General features: G+C 47.0%; 1 protein-coding gene across 2 annotated transcripts; it reads right to left on the bottom strand.

Annotated features, from left to right (window-relative positions):
* Nucleotides 1–567: 567 nt before the first annotated feature.
* Nucleotides 568–13050, bottom strand: Ermap (erythroblast membrane associated protein (Scianna blood group)). Of its 2 annotated transcripts, XM_021161494.3 has the most exons (12): nucleotides 12811–13050; nucleotides 12494–12583; nucleotides 11960–12298; nucleotides 10584–10865; nucleotides 8969–9085; nucleotides 8363–8395; nucleotides 7900–7932; nucleotides 6433–6453; nucleotides 5249–5269; nucleotides 5121–5147; nucleotides 5005–5031; nucleotides 568–3701 (listed from the first exon to the last, which is right to left on the bottom strand). In XM_021161494.3, the coding sequence occupies exons 2-12, from the start codon at nucleotides 12576–12578 to the stop codon at nucleotides 2986–2988; spliced, it is 1701 nt and encodes a 566-aa protein (XP_021017153.1). In that variant the 5' UTR covers nucleotides 12579–12583; nucleotides 12811–13050; the 3' UTR covers nucleotides 568–2985. The 2 variants fall into 2 exon arrangements, with proteins under 2 accessions (XP_021017153.1, XP_021017152.1); XM_021161493.3 differs by having other exon boundaries at nucleotides 12494–13050.
* Between the last annotated feature and the right edge of the window lie 635 nt (nucleotides 13051–13685).

Genomic DNA, 13685 nt, shown 5'->3' with positions numbered 1-13685 from the left:
AATGCCCAATTGCAGGTGCAATTTGAGCACCTGCACACAAGAACACACACGAATGCACACACACACACATGCACACACACACACATGCACACACACACACAATCAGGAAAGAAAAAAGAGAGGGTCAAGTTTTATAATCCCACCTCTCTCCTCTATAAGATCCCTGGCACAACTATTGTAAGGATATAAGGACTGAGTGGATAGACAGACAGTCAGACAAATAGACACACAGACAAACATTTCCTGCTTCTACAAATAGCTCTATTCTCTATTGGTAAACTCTCTCAATAGGTAAGACCAGCGTGAGTTAGTTAGCCAATAGGATTGGCTACTCAAGCAATTATGTTTGGAGCTGAGGATGTGTGTGACGTGTAAGTATCCATTACACACTATTAGTTTATAAATTGATAAAAATAAAACATCAAAAGGCAGACTCAGGAGTAAAACTGGGTTTATTATGAATGATGTCTAAAGTTTGCTTGAATGGTGGCTGAGCTATTCAGAAACCAACCCCGTAATGTGTTTTCTCCACAACCTCTTTCATAATGAAGACAACATATCAAGCAATAAGTATTAAAGGGTATATTTAATAACTGTACAAAGACAAACAAAATATTCCTTTTGGGTACTGTAATGGCAAATTTTACATATCACTTTGACCCGTCACAAAGGTCCCAGACACTTGGTCAGACCTCACATTTGGTGTCTCTGTGAGAGGAGCTTGGACGAGATTAGCATTTAATCAGTAGCCTGAGTAAAGCAGTCACCCTCCTTAAGTCCAGTGGGAGTCATCTGACCAGGGGAAGACCTCAGAAGAGTCTCGCTGCCTGTCGGGCATTAGACGAATATCAACTCTTTCCCTGCCTTACACTGCAACTAACACTTGTCTCTTTCTAGGACTCTGACCTGCCAACTTCAGTCTCATATTTACTTTCTGTCTCTATCTCTTACTGTGTCTGCATGTTTGTGTGCACACACGCACACACACACACACAGAGTTGGTTCTCTTTCTCTAGGGAACACTAATATAGGCTCTATTAGAAAGAGCCTGTAGCAGATCTAGTTCCTGTAGAGTCCAGCTGCCTTCCCATCTGCAAATCTGTAATTATTAACTCCACAAACAGGCCAAAACACATATGTGGGTATGACTTGAAAGTGCCTTGCCTTCTTTCCCCAATCCACATCCAAAACTTGGATTCATTATTTAAGTATTTAATTTAAAAAGTCTGTGTGTCAGAGTCCCCAATGAAGGAGCCAGAGAAAGTACCCAAGGAGCTGAAGGGGTTTGCAGCCCCATAGGAGGAGCATCAATATGAACTAGCCAGTACCCACAGAGCTCCAAATCACCAATCAAAGAAAACACAAGGAGGGACTCGTGTCTCTAGCTGCCTATGTAGCAGAGGATGGCCTAGTTGGTCATCAATGGGAGGAGAGGTTTTTGGTCCTGTGAAGGTTCTATGCCCCAGTATAGGGGAATGCCTGGGCCGGGAAGTGGGAGTGGGTGGGTTGGGGAGCAGGGGGAGGGGGGAGAGGATAAGGGATTTTCAGAAGGGAAACTAGGAAAGGGGATAGCATTTGAAATGTAAATAAAGAAAATATCTAATAAAAAAAGTCTGTGTGTGTGTGTGTGTGTGTGTGTGTGTGTGTGTGTGTGTGTTGATGTGTAGTATGTGCAGCGAGTTGCAGGTGCCTTTGAAGGCTAGAAGTCTCATCCTCTAGATACGGAGTTACAGGTGGTTGTGAACCGCCCGCTATGGGTGCTGCCCGCTATGGGTGCTAGAAAAGCAAACCCAGGCCCTCTGCAAGATCAGAATGAGCTCGTAATCACTGAACCATCTTTTCAGCCCTGAATTCATTATTTTGTTGTCTCACCTTATAATCTTCCAAATATGATATCTTATCTCATTTTGAGGACATGGCATTGAGACAAGGTTTCTCCACAAAGCCCTCGCTGTCCTAGAACTTACTACAGAAACCAGTCTGGTCTATAATTTACACAGATATATCTTCCAGTAATCCACCTGGAATCACAGATGTGTACCACCATACCTTGCAGTAAGGTGTCTTATTTCAAACAAGACCAACTTTCTTGTTTTCAATAGTCTCTGACCTGGAGGCTGTTGTCGAGTCTAATAGTCTTGTGGGTATACATGAGTAGTTCAAACTGCCACCTTTTCTCACTGGGCCTCTCTGAATGTCAGGAAGTGTTCAGAAGGGCCATGGCCACAGACTGCAGAGTAACTCATCTGCTCAGGGCTGCACAGCTGGATTGCTTTGGTTACAGCTGTACCTACCAGCCTGTGTTCAGGTTTCTTGGGATTCTGGTTCCTGTCATGATGTAGGTAGCTTAATTTTTGAAACCATGTGCATTCTGGATGTCTCCATCTCAAATTAGCTGTCGAAAACAGCTCTGGGTGTCTCGAAACTCTGCTGTAAACAGCCTGAAGAAAACAGAAACCCATGGAGTATTTACCCCTCTGTCTCTAACCCTGAACAGAGAAGAAAGGATGTGTGAGTCTCAAGATACATACTTGTAAAAAGCTGGCGTGGCGAGTTAGAGGCCTGACTGGGGGAAAAGAGAACAGTCTCTGGTGGAAGACATTTGGGTCTGGGGGCTGTAAGTTCACACCTGATAACCCCTGAGCAGGCTGACAAAGAGAAGCTGCTGCCAAGGTTCCCTCAGGGAGAGAGCCCTTTCCCCTGGCCTGAACGGAGTCCCCCTGCATTACATCCAAGGTCTCCTCCTGAACCTTGCCTGAGTGCATTTTGTTGATTTCAAAAAGCCATCTGCCAGGGCAATGGGAATGTCTCAAGAACAAGGCAGAGTTCAGAACCGAGCCCTGGGAGAAAAGCAGAAGAGAAACCACAGAAGGCTCTGGACTGGGGTCAAGGAGATGAGGTACTGGAGAAACAGATGCTGGGCCAGGAGCCTGGGTCCAGGGTGCCAGGCCGGATGCTCACGAGAGTGGAGCACAGGGCACAGCCCTACAAAGAAGGAACTTTGAGGCCCTTAAGGGCAGGGCCAAGGTTAGAGGGCCAGGTATCATTAAGCAGAAATAGCTCAGAACCCTGAGGGGACAGTAAGGATGGGTTCATCTTCAGGGACACGTCTCCATTAGCACGGTCTTTTCCTTCTTGTTTGGGGACAATCGACTCCTCTGATTTCTGAAGCTCAGTACAAATGATCAGAGGTGCCGTGTTTTTCCCCTCATCGTGAAGACAAGGTTCAAAGAAAGGGCGAAGTGGGCTCGAGAAACTGTGGGTGAAAGTGAAGATGTGGGACTTATCAGTCACGTTGTAGAAGGAGATGATGCCGGCTTCATAGTCCAGGAAAATCCCCACACACTTTGGAGACTCTTTGAGGCGGAAGGAGGTCTGCGGGGACGTGAGAGCTTCATACTCATTCCCACGGCTCTGTCGCACAAGCCAGTGGCCATTGGCAGGCGAGGCCGTGACCTTCCCTTTCCTGCTCACAGACTCACTACACACTCCAAGAATCCATTTGGTCTTCTCGCCCACGTACACTTCCCAGTAGTGACAGCCGGTTGTGAAATACTCGGAGCCCAGGACGCTGACAACAAAATCAAACCTCTCTGGGTTGTCAGGAACAGGCCGCTTCCTGTCGCCGAGCCTCACACATCTCCGATCCTCAGACAGGATGAGTTTGGGATGTGCCGTGTCGGGGTCCAGGGTCACTGCCACTGCAGAGAGTTAGAGAGAGGAGAGAAGAGAGATTTATGTTTTAAGGAATCTCCCAGTAGATTTGGAGGGGGAAATAGCCTGGATATCTGCAAACTACCATTAATCTGTATTAATTTATGGCTTTCTCCCGACCTCCTCCATGTGTGTACTGGACTTCTAGCTTGTAGGTAGAAAGGTGTGCATGAAGTCCTAGGCTCCACTTTCAGCACTAATAAAACAGGCAGAGCAACTCACTTCAGTGCTTGGGAGTAGAGACCGGAGCATCAGTAGTAGCAAAGATCACCCTTGGCTACATAGAGCGTTCGAAACGAGCCAGCAGCACTACATTAGACTCTGTCTCAAAAGGCCAAAACACAAAAAAGTCTAGACTTGGATGTTAGATCCTGCATTGGTCAGGGTTTTTTTTGTCAACCTGATGACAAGCTAGAGCATATAACAACTTGTAGGTCACAACTACTTGAGGAGTCACATGTCAGATATCCTGCATAGCATATATTTACAGTACAATTAGTAACAATAGCAAAATTACAGTTATGAAGTAGCAATGAAGATAATTTTATGGTTGGGGTCACCACAACATGAGGAACTGTATTTAAAGGGTTGCAGCATGAGGAGGGCTGAAAACCACTAAGCTTGTATAACCTGGAAAGAGGGAAATTCAATTAAGAAAATGCCTGTATCCGCTTAGCTTGCTATTGGGTTCATTTTCTTGATTAACGGTTGGTGTAATGGTACTCAGCCCATTGTGGGTGGTGTCATCCCTAGGCAGATGGTCCTGACTGTATAAGAAAGCAGGCTAAAGAAGCCATAGGGAGCAAGCCGGTGAGCAGAATTCACTCCTCCATGGTCTCTGTTGCAGTTCCTGCCTCCATATTCCTGCCCTGGCTTTGCCTGATGATTAACTGTAAGCTGTAAGCCGAATATACCCTTTCCTCCTATGTTAGTTAGCGTTACTATTGCTGTAACAAAACTCCATGACCAAAGCAACTTGGGAGGAAAGGGTTTATTTGGCATATATATATATATATATATATATATATATATATATATATATATGTGTGTGTGTGTGTGTGTGTGTGTGTGTGTGTGTGTGTGTATCTCCTGGGTCACAGTCCTTTAAGGGAAGCCAAGGAAAATCTCAGATTTGATCCAACTATGCTACATAGTGACAGTAGTAACAACAACAACAACAACAACAACAACAACAAATGTACAGTCTGCATCCAGATGGAACAGGATGAAGCCTAAGTGGCAGAGTTTGTGAAGGATGGACTCTGAAATGAGACCCGGTTATTAACTTACCAAAATGTAGCCGGGCTCTTCTCCAGCCTGAAAGGCAAAGAAGGGAGGTGTTAAAGCTGAGGAGAAATGGAGGCCACCCAGAGACCAGAGCCAAAACCCGGGAGAGAGCATCTCACCTGCATTGGCCGCCGCTCTTTTCAACTCTGGGGAAGAAGAAACAGGGGTAAGGGTGAGCTGTCTGCCTCTGCACTTACTGGGCAGGAGATATAACAGTATGGACATGATAAAAACATGGGTCACTTACTCAGTTCACTCCGGAGTTTCTCTGAAGAACAAAAACAGTTGGACATCAGAACAAGGTCAATTACCCATTCGCAAGGCTTTGTCCCTCACACCCACATTCCTAGAGCAGATAAGAAGCAGCTACGTCCTAGGACTTCCCCATAATGTTGTCTGCACTGGTGATAGCTCCCAGCTGTGGCCTGGGGGTCCCCAGAGATATGACAGATGGTCCCCAAATTTCTATGTGAGCCAAACCTTTTAAAAAAAAAAAAAGATGTATGTATGTATTATGTATGTATATAGTGTTCTGCTTGTATGTATGCCTGCATGCCAGAAGAGGGCACCAGATCTCATTATTGATGGTTGTGAGCCACCATATGGTTGCTGGGAATTGAACTCAGGACCTCTGGAAGAACAGACAGTGCTCTTAACCTCTGAGGTAAATCTTATCTACAGACCCAATAAATATTGCATGTCTCACCTGTAGGTGACAAAATAAGGGTGTGAAGATGTTATAGAATAAAATATAAGTTTATTTAAAACTATCACCCATTCTCTTGTTAGCATGTATATTTTCTCTGTGTAAAAATATATAGATACGCTACATATCTTCAGATTTGTTTGTTTTCTTGTTTTTTGTTTTGTTTTGTTTGTTTTATTTTTTAGTAGGGTCTCACTATGTAACTCTGGTTGGCCTGGAACTTGATAGACAGACCAGGCTGGTCTTGAACTCACAGAGATTTACTTGCCTGCCTCTGCCTCCAGCGTGATGGGATTAAAGTTGTGCACTATTATATCTGGCAGGATTGTTGTTGTTATTATTATTATTGTTATTAAATGTCAAAAATTGGTTCCTAAAGACGAAGTGACTGAAAATCCAGAGGACTGTGTCAGATTCAAGTAGAGACTCAACTGTTCTAGATGCTGCCTAAGGTAATACTAGGCCTGGATACAAAGGACTCCCAGATGGCTTCAGCTTCGAGAGACACACACCTTGGTAAAACAGTTCCCACTTAGAGGCTATGTAAATGTTATGCAGGACACAGATACAGAGAGCATTCACAAAGGGGCTGTGAAGACCCAGGAAACCGCCTGTAGTTCAATTACTCTATTCCCCCTACCCAAATAATGAAAGTTGAGTCACTCAGCGCACAGCAGAGATGGCTGCAGAAAGCAGGAGGTGCAATAGAACTCAGCAAAACTTACTGAGGGCTTTGTGGAGTCTTCCTAAAAACCAGAGAGAGACGGAGAGAGGAGTGAGCAACCAGAGCCTGTCCCTTCATCTCTGCGGCCATGGAAGGCCTACCACTCCACCACCCCACAAGTTACAGGACGAGGCTGCTTCCAGCCAGATCCAACCCCTGGTTCCCAAGGTCAGACTTGGGAGTCCAAGGGAGCTTTTACAACTTCCCTGATGGCCAGCTGCCCCAGACTTTCGTTCCTCTTTCCAATCGTATCTGTCTGGTCTCACTTCCTCTGTCTGTTTCCATATTTGCATGTGCGCGTGCAAGCACATGTGCATACACGCATACACGTGCGTGTATGTGTGTGTGTGTGTGAGTTTGTGTTTGAGTGTGTGAGCTCGAGCCAAAGAATTGAAACTATGCATCTGAGAGGCTCCAAAAAAGCTAAGGGCTAGACTCAAGGTAGGTTCTTGGGCTTGGAACAGTGAAGCTGAACATGTCACAGCTTCTCAGGAGCTTAGGGTTGATGGCTGTTACTTCCACGACTAAGTGCTTCCATTCACCATATCCTGCCCTTACAGAGTATGATGTGGAACCTCTTAACAGTAACATGCATGGAATTACTATTCCTGTTTTGCAGAGAGTGGGCTGAGGCTCAGAAGGACATGGAATTTTCTCAATGTCATCTAGCTAGTAATTGGCCATGGAGGCAAGATTCCAATTCAAGCCTGTCTGGTTTCTAAGACAGTGTCCCCTGCCATCATACTGTCCTCTAGTCCCCTTGGGCAGAGCAATCGGTGTGTCTACAGTGTGCAGTGTACACTCCAACTCCAGGATGGAGAGGTACAGAGTGCGGCACAGAGCCTAACACCACTCAACTATGAGCTGTCAAGTCAGTGATGTACCTTCTCAGCAAGACTTCACAATCGTGTCTGTTGACATTCGCCCTGGGTGGTCCTCAGCACACGTTCATTCAACTAATGGTAATGGCATGGCATTGAGGAAAAGGTGCCCCAGGTCCTGTGACAGATCTTTGTAAAGGTTTCTCTTTTAACACTGAGAACAGATGAGGAGTCCAGAGCTCTGGACAAGACCAACGTACTCAAGGCCAAGATGTGGTAGACCAGTAAGCTGAGCCAAGTACTGCTGACCCCAGAGCCTGAGGTCCTTCCATGGCACCACATCACCTCTCTCCATATCAAGGTCATGTAGATTCCCAAGATTCTTATGCATCCCATGTAACTTTGTTCATATATGCTCCAGTCATATGCAAACTTCCTTTTACAATGACTGGCAGAAGGACTGGTGAAGGGAGTTTGATGGTCCAGACCCATGCATTTTGGGGTATTGGCATCTCCCTAACCACTGCCACCAACTCCATTGCCTCTTGACACTGGAAACTACATTCTGCACTGTGGAGGGGCTGCTAGTATTTATTATCAGTAGAAAGAATGCTGCGTTTGTTCCCTGTCTTGCACTCTGTTCATACCTTTTTCTTTGGCATGGTCTTCCAGAAGATTTTCTAGAGAAAGAAAAGAGAAAGCAAATAAGATTTGTGGCCATTTCTGTGGAGAGTCCCTAGTCCCTGTTGGTTTTATCAGCCCTTGAACTGCCCAACTCTGCCACCTTCAGCTCCACCCCACCTGATCTGGTCTATCATTTTTCTTCGGAACAACAAAAATGGAAACCCAACTTGTCTCCCATGTCTTGTCTTACTCCTCTGATCTCTTCACAACACAGAAGCTGACGAGCACACGTCAAAGCATGATTCTGAGCAGGATGTCCCCATGGACTGCTTTACCATCTCTTTTAGGAGAAAAGCCTGGGCTCTTCCATCAACACAAACAGAGGTTGATGAAACTTTCAGGGACAAAGTTTAGTTCTGTGGGCACTGGTGATACAGAAATCAACAAAACCAAAGCACGGCCCTGACCCCTGCCCAGGACACTTACCTACCTCCATCACTTGCTCATACAGCAGCTTCTCTGGAAGGGGAGAGAGGAGAGAGTGAGCTCAGCTGAGGAAGCGCCTTTTCCGCCATGCTGCTGCCCAAACATGGTCTGAGCTGTCCGAATAGGACTGACCCCTCCGCCAATATAGGTGTATGGCCATTAGAAAAGGTCACAGTCCTCACACCCTCGGATAGAGGAGGAAGTGTTGGGTTATGTAACTTTCCAAATCCTTTGCAATTAAGATCCTGAGAAACGCAACCATTTTAAATGAGGGTTTTATCCAAATGAATATAATTGGATTTCCTGATTAGAAGGCTCTAATTTCTTAGTTAATTAGAAAGCTGCCAGGGTTGATTCGGATCTAATTTCTCAAAGGCTGAGAATTCACAGCTCTACTCAGAGCCTCTCCACAGCTTACTCCCCTCCCTCTGCCATGTGAGTCCCTGGCACGTGGCTGTCCCAGTTTTCAACTGGCAGGGTCTCCCACCTGCAGCAAATATTGTGTCCACATCTGCTCCTGTGGGTCTTTCCCCAGAGCAGTCACAGTCTCCCATACCCCCCCAGCCCTCCCCACCAGTGCCCACAGCTCCCTTACTACCACGTTACCTTTTGATTTTTTTTGTTTACAAATGAGCCAGATGCCAAGGAGGATGAGGAGCCCCAAGATGGGCAAGACCACAGAGAGAGCCACTGCTGGAGAGGACAGACTTCCTCGTTCTGGGGCTGAAACAAAGATCACCAATGACCACCCTCAGGGAGACATCTGAGAATAGCTCCCTGCCTCGAAGGACAGATGGCCCAGGTACATCCTGCTGTCCCATTGCCTCTGGGAAGACTGCCTGCCAAGACTGATGAAGCTCTTTGCTTCTCTTGGGAATTCAAACTCCAGGTGGCAAAGTGAAATGGGGTGCTCATATTTTACAAAGGCTTCTCAACCACAAGCTGACCCTGTCCTCTAACTCCACTGGCAAGGACTCCCAGGGACCTCACAGTCCTAAGTGCATGCTCCTTAATAATCATCAACAGTCTCTCATGAGTCCTGTCTGCCTTCTTCTGGTACGCAACCACAGGCTCAGCTGCAACAGTGTGCTTCAGGCCACTGGTGTGGGACTGAGGTCTGTGTCCCCGCAAGTAGAGCAGGAAAGGGGTGGAGCTGTGACAAGTGGTGGAGAGTCCCAGCTGGCTGGATGTTCTTGTTCAGCCTTTGGGTGGCTCTAGGCAAGAGACCTAGCCTCTCCCAACTTGGTTTAACTCATCTATAAAATGGAGATGGTAAGAGTCCTAATTCCCTGGGACTTGGGGGGAGGGGAAGGACTTAAATTTGTTACCTTAAATTCTTATGCTAGGGAGAGGCAATGTCAGAAGAGGAGAAGGGCATAGAGGGAAGAACAACGAAAGGGACCGGCAGATGTCCAGGAGGCTGCTCTACCAACTCATTTTATTACATGACTCCATAGTTAGAGGGTATTTCAAAGTGTCACACTTTTTAACCCAGTGGTTCCATTTCCTTAGGATGGGATTGTGAATCGGCTCCCAAAGAGGTATGAAGATGTCCACTATGTCACTAGTTATAACATGGGGGGGGGGGGGCGGGGATGGCAAGGCATCTGGATTTCCAGACACAGCCTTTGTTTAATTTGTTTTAATCTATAGACACACACAAAAATCAAGTTATGAAAAAATATTTAAGGATATAGAAGAAAAATGGCTTATGGCTAGGCAGTGGTGGCACATGCCTTTAATACCAGCACTCGGGACGCAAAGGCGGGCAGATCTCTATGAGTTCAAGACCAGCCTGGTCTACAAAGAAACTTTCAGGTTATCCAGGGCTGTTACACACACTCCTCAGAGGTACATACGTGTAAGTCTTGAGAGCCATACCCCAAAAATATTAGCAGTAGTTCTCTATAATTTATGAGATTCTATACCATTGTTTTGATCTCTCTAAAATGTTCCCTTTTTTCAAGTTTTTCTTTTTTTACAATATACATTCTCAGAGCTATAATATGATATAATTCTTGGAAATTTTGAATAAATGTTTAAATTTTATGTGTATGGGTGTTTAATTTGCCTGAATGTCTATGTACCATGCATGTGCCTGGTGCCCCAACGGCTGAGCCATCTCTCTCACCCCTGAAAATTCCTTATAAAGTTTCCACTGAGGTAGGGGTTTCCTCCAGGCCTCTTAGGAGCCTCAAGCTTATATGCATCCTAGCATTACCTCCAATAATCATGGCCGTCGTCTTCTCTTGGCCAAGGGCCTCATTATGGATAGTGCAGGACACATTTCCCAGGGCATTGTCCCTGATTCTGCTGGACACTGCTGTTCGGAACAGCCCATTTTCATCCAGGGAGTGAACCTCTGAAAGGGAGAGTAGCGCTCTACCCGTCGTGTCTCTCCACTCAGTCCACGGCTTTGGGAACCATCCCACTGATTGACACAGCAGCTCGATCCACCCAGCATCATAGCCCTTCACGTGGATGTAGGGATCAGAACCTAAAACTGAAGAAGACAGATTGCCTGACTGAGGCAATCCAGCTGACTGGCAGGGCCCTGGCAAGGGCACGGTCCTAGCCAATTTCTTGCCCTCCTCCAGCCTTCTCTGATGGACAGCCACAGCTGGTAACAGACCTAGAGCATCTGCCTCTGCCTTCTTACCCTTGCCCACAGCTGCTCGGTTCACCACTGTGGGATAAAACAGTTCAGCCATATAAAGTTCAAGATTCACTCAGGACAATACCAGCATCATACTACCAGTCCGGGGACTCCAGTCTCCAATTGAAAATGACTTACCTCTAAAGGACTCCACGATTTGAAAGAGTCTACCAACTACTGTGTGTGTTTTACAGGAATTCATCCCTCTGGGGCATGTAACCAAATGGCAATCAAAAGGTGATCAGGGGCTGGAGCGATGGCTCAGGGGTTAAGAGTACTGCTTGCTCTTCCAGAGAACCCAGGTTTGGTTCCCAACACCCACATGGCAACTCACAACTGTCTTTAATTCCAGTCCCAGGAGATCTGACCCTCTCTTCTGGTGTCTGTTGTCCCCAGGTACCCATATGGTGTACAGACATACATGCAGGCAAAACACCCACACACATAGAATAAAAATAAATAAATCTTCAAAGGGATGATCTAGGGTGACTTCACAGAGCTGACACGGAACAAATGCAGAGACTTGGACCGGGTTTGAGGTAGACTGGTTTTTCTAAAAATCACTGAAGATGGTTTGAGAAGCAGTATCTGCCTTCTGGCCCTTTCCATACTCAGAACTCAGAAAGGAGCTGTGCAGCAAATCCTTGTCACAGCTGGGAATTCTGAGCCTGGAGGACTTTTCCTTGCAGCCCTGATTATGAGCTTCTTGGTAGCGGAGAAGAGAAAGCTTCCTTTGTTGTCTCAGCTAACAAGTTTACAGGTCACCAACTGTGCTTATCCAGGTCCTGTATTGGACAATGTTTTCCAAAGTCCAAGTTCCTCCCCTCCTCCCAACAGAACACCAGTCAGGGTTTCACTAAGTTGAACGGACAGGACTGGAGAAGTCCAGGCTGATAAAGCAGCTGTCACAAATGACCCGGGCCCCTCCAACCTGTGCTAACCTGCCACCTGCAGGGTCACGTTGTCTTCTCGACTTGAGTTTCCGACCCAGACCTGGCACTGGTACAGCCCTCGGTCCTCGAGCCTCACATTACTGATTTGCAGGATGTAGCTTTCCTTGTGGGCATCCCTCACCAGTGCCGTCCTGCCCTTATATTCTGGCATCAGGTCTTCATCTCTGTCCTGCCCATCCCGGAACACGTGGACAGCCTGGGTGCGAGGTAGGTGTCCGGGCCGATACCACCTCATCTCGCTGAGTACCATGTTAGGCCAGAGGAAGAGAGGGCAGGACAAGTTGGCTGTGTCCCTAAGAGGGGCTATGTAGACCTTGCCAGCATCCCCTGTGTGACGGAGACCAAAGAGGGGGAGAAAAACGTTTTAGAGACAGCTTGGGAAGGAGTGAGAAAGGGGGTTTCCTTAGGGAAGGGCAATCCTGGAAAGGAGAATGGAAAACAGAACCCAAGAAGAGCCAAGTTCCAGAGCCATGCCTCATCCCTGTCAGACCTCCCAGGCAGAAAAAGACCCAAAACTCCTACCTGACACCTGAACAGGCGGCTGGAAGACAGCTATGGTGAAGAGACAGCCGACAAGCCAGGAACCACGGGGACTTGGTCTCTCCATATGAACTAGGACAGACATCAAAAGAGGGCTGATGAGTTCGAGCTGGAACTGGGGCTGAGACACATGGCCCATCTGAGGAGCAAGGACATGTGCTTCTAAACCCAGCTCCCCTTCCCTACTCCCTTGTGATACCACTCTTATTCCTCCTGTGACAATGTGACTAAAATCCTCAGAAACTCTTCTTCTTAAAGTAGTTTTTAATTATATGTCTATATGGGGGAGGCATGCGCACCACATGAGTGCAGGTGCCCTTAGAGGCTAGAGGAGGGTGCCAGCTCCCCTGTTAACTGGAGATACTGGTGGTTGTGAGAATGGTCCCCAGCAAGAGCAACAAATGCTCTTAACTGCTGAGCAGCATCTCCAGCCTCGCTGACAGCCTTGCAAGTTGACGATCAACCAAGGCTGCAAAGTCCTCATCATGGTCCAACATGAAGAAACCAATCCTTCAAATAGGCACTGGGGCTCGCTGACTAGACCTAGACTCAAGTCTTACCTAATTTCTATTTGCTAGTCCCACATCTCTAGCAAAGTTGTGTAATATCTTTGCCGCTCTGGCAATAATCTGTCGGGGCAGGGCTTCTTCACAGGCAGGTGGACAGATTCGGGAAGAGAGTATGCATTGAGCACTGGCTGTAGATGCCTGGAGAAATGTGCTTGATAAATGTGTACTAAACTCAACGGAGATATCATAGCTCAGAGGTGCAAAGCACGGTGTGTTCTAGCGGTGGGAGACCCCAGAGAGTTCCCTAGTGAAGCTCTGCCCACCCACTTGCTATTGCCTGAACTGCAGGCAGTTAGCAGGAAGCGTGGTCTGTCCTGCCACACTGAGGAGGAAGGTGAAAATGCAAGCAGTCTAGGAGGAGATCACCTCCAAATTCTCTCCACCCGTTCCCACCCTGCCCATCACTTCGGTTATCAGAAAACAACCCGGGAGTGCTGGGGCGATGGCTCAGCTTGTAAGACTACTGCCTGCTCTTGCAGAGGACCTGGGTCAGTTCCAGCACCCACATGGCAGCTCACCAGTATCTGTAGCTTCCAGTTCCAGGGGATCCAATGCCCTCTTCTGACCTTCACAGGCACTAAGCACACATTCACACAAGCAGACAA

This window comes from Mus caroli, unplaced genomic scaffold, assembly GCF_978045245.1.
Source record: "Mus caroli unplaced genomic scaffold, Mus_caroli_1 scaffold_6, whole genome shotgun sequence".
NCBI classification, from domain to species: Eukaryota; Metazoa; Chordata; class Mammalia; order Rodentia; family Muridae; genus Mus; species Mus caroli.
The sequence above is the reverse complement of the archived record's forward strand: the minus strand, read 5'-3'. Positions and strand labels throughout refer to the sequence as shown.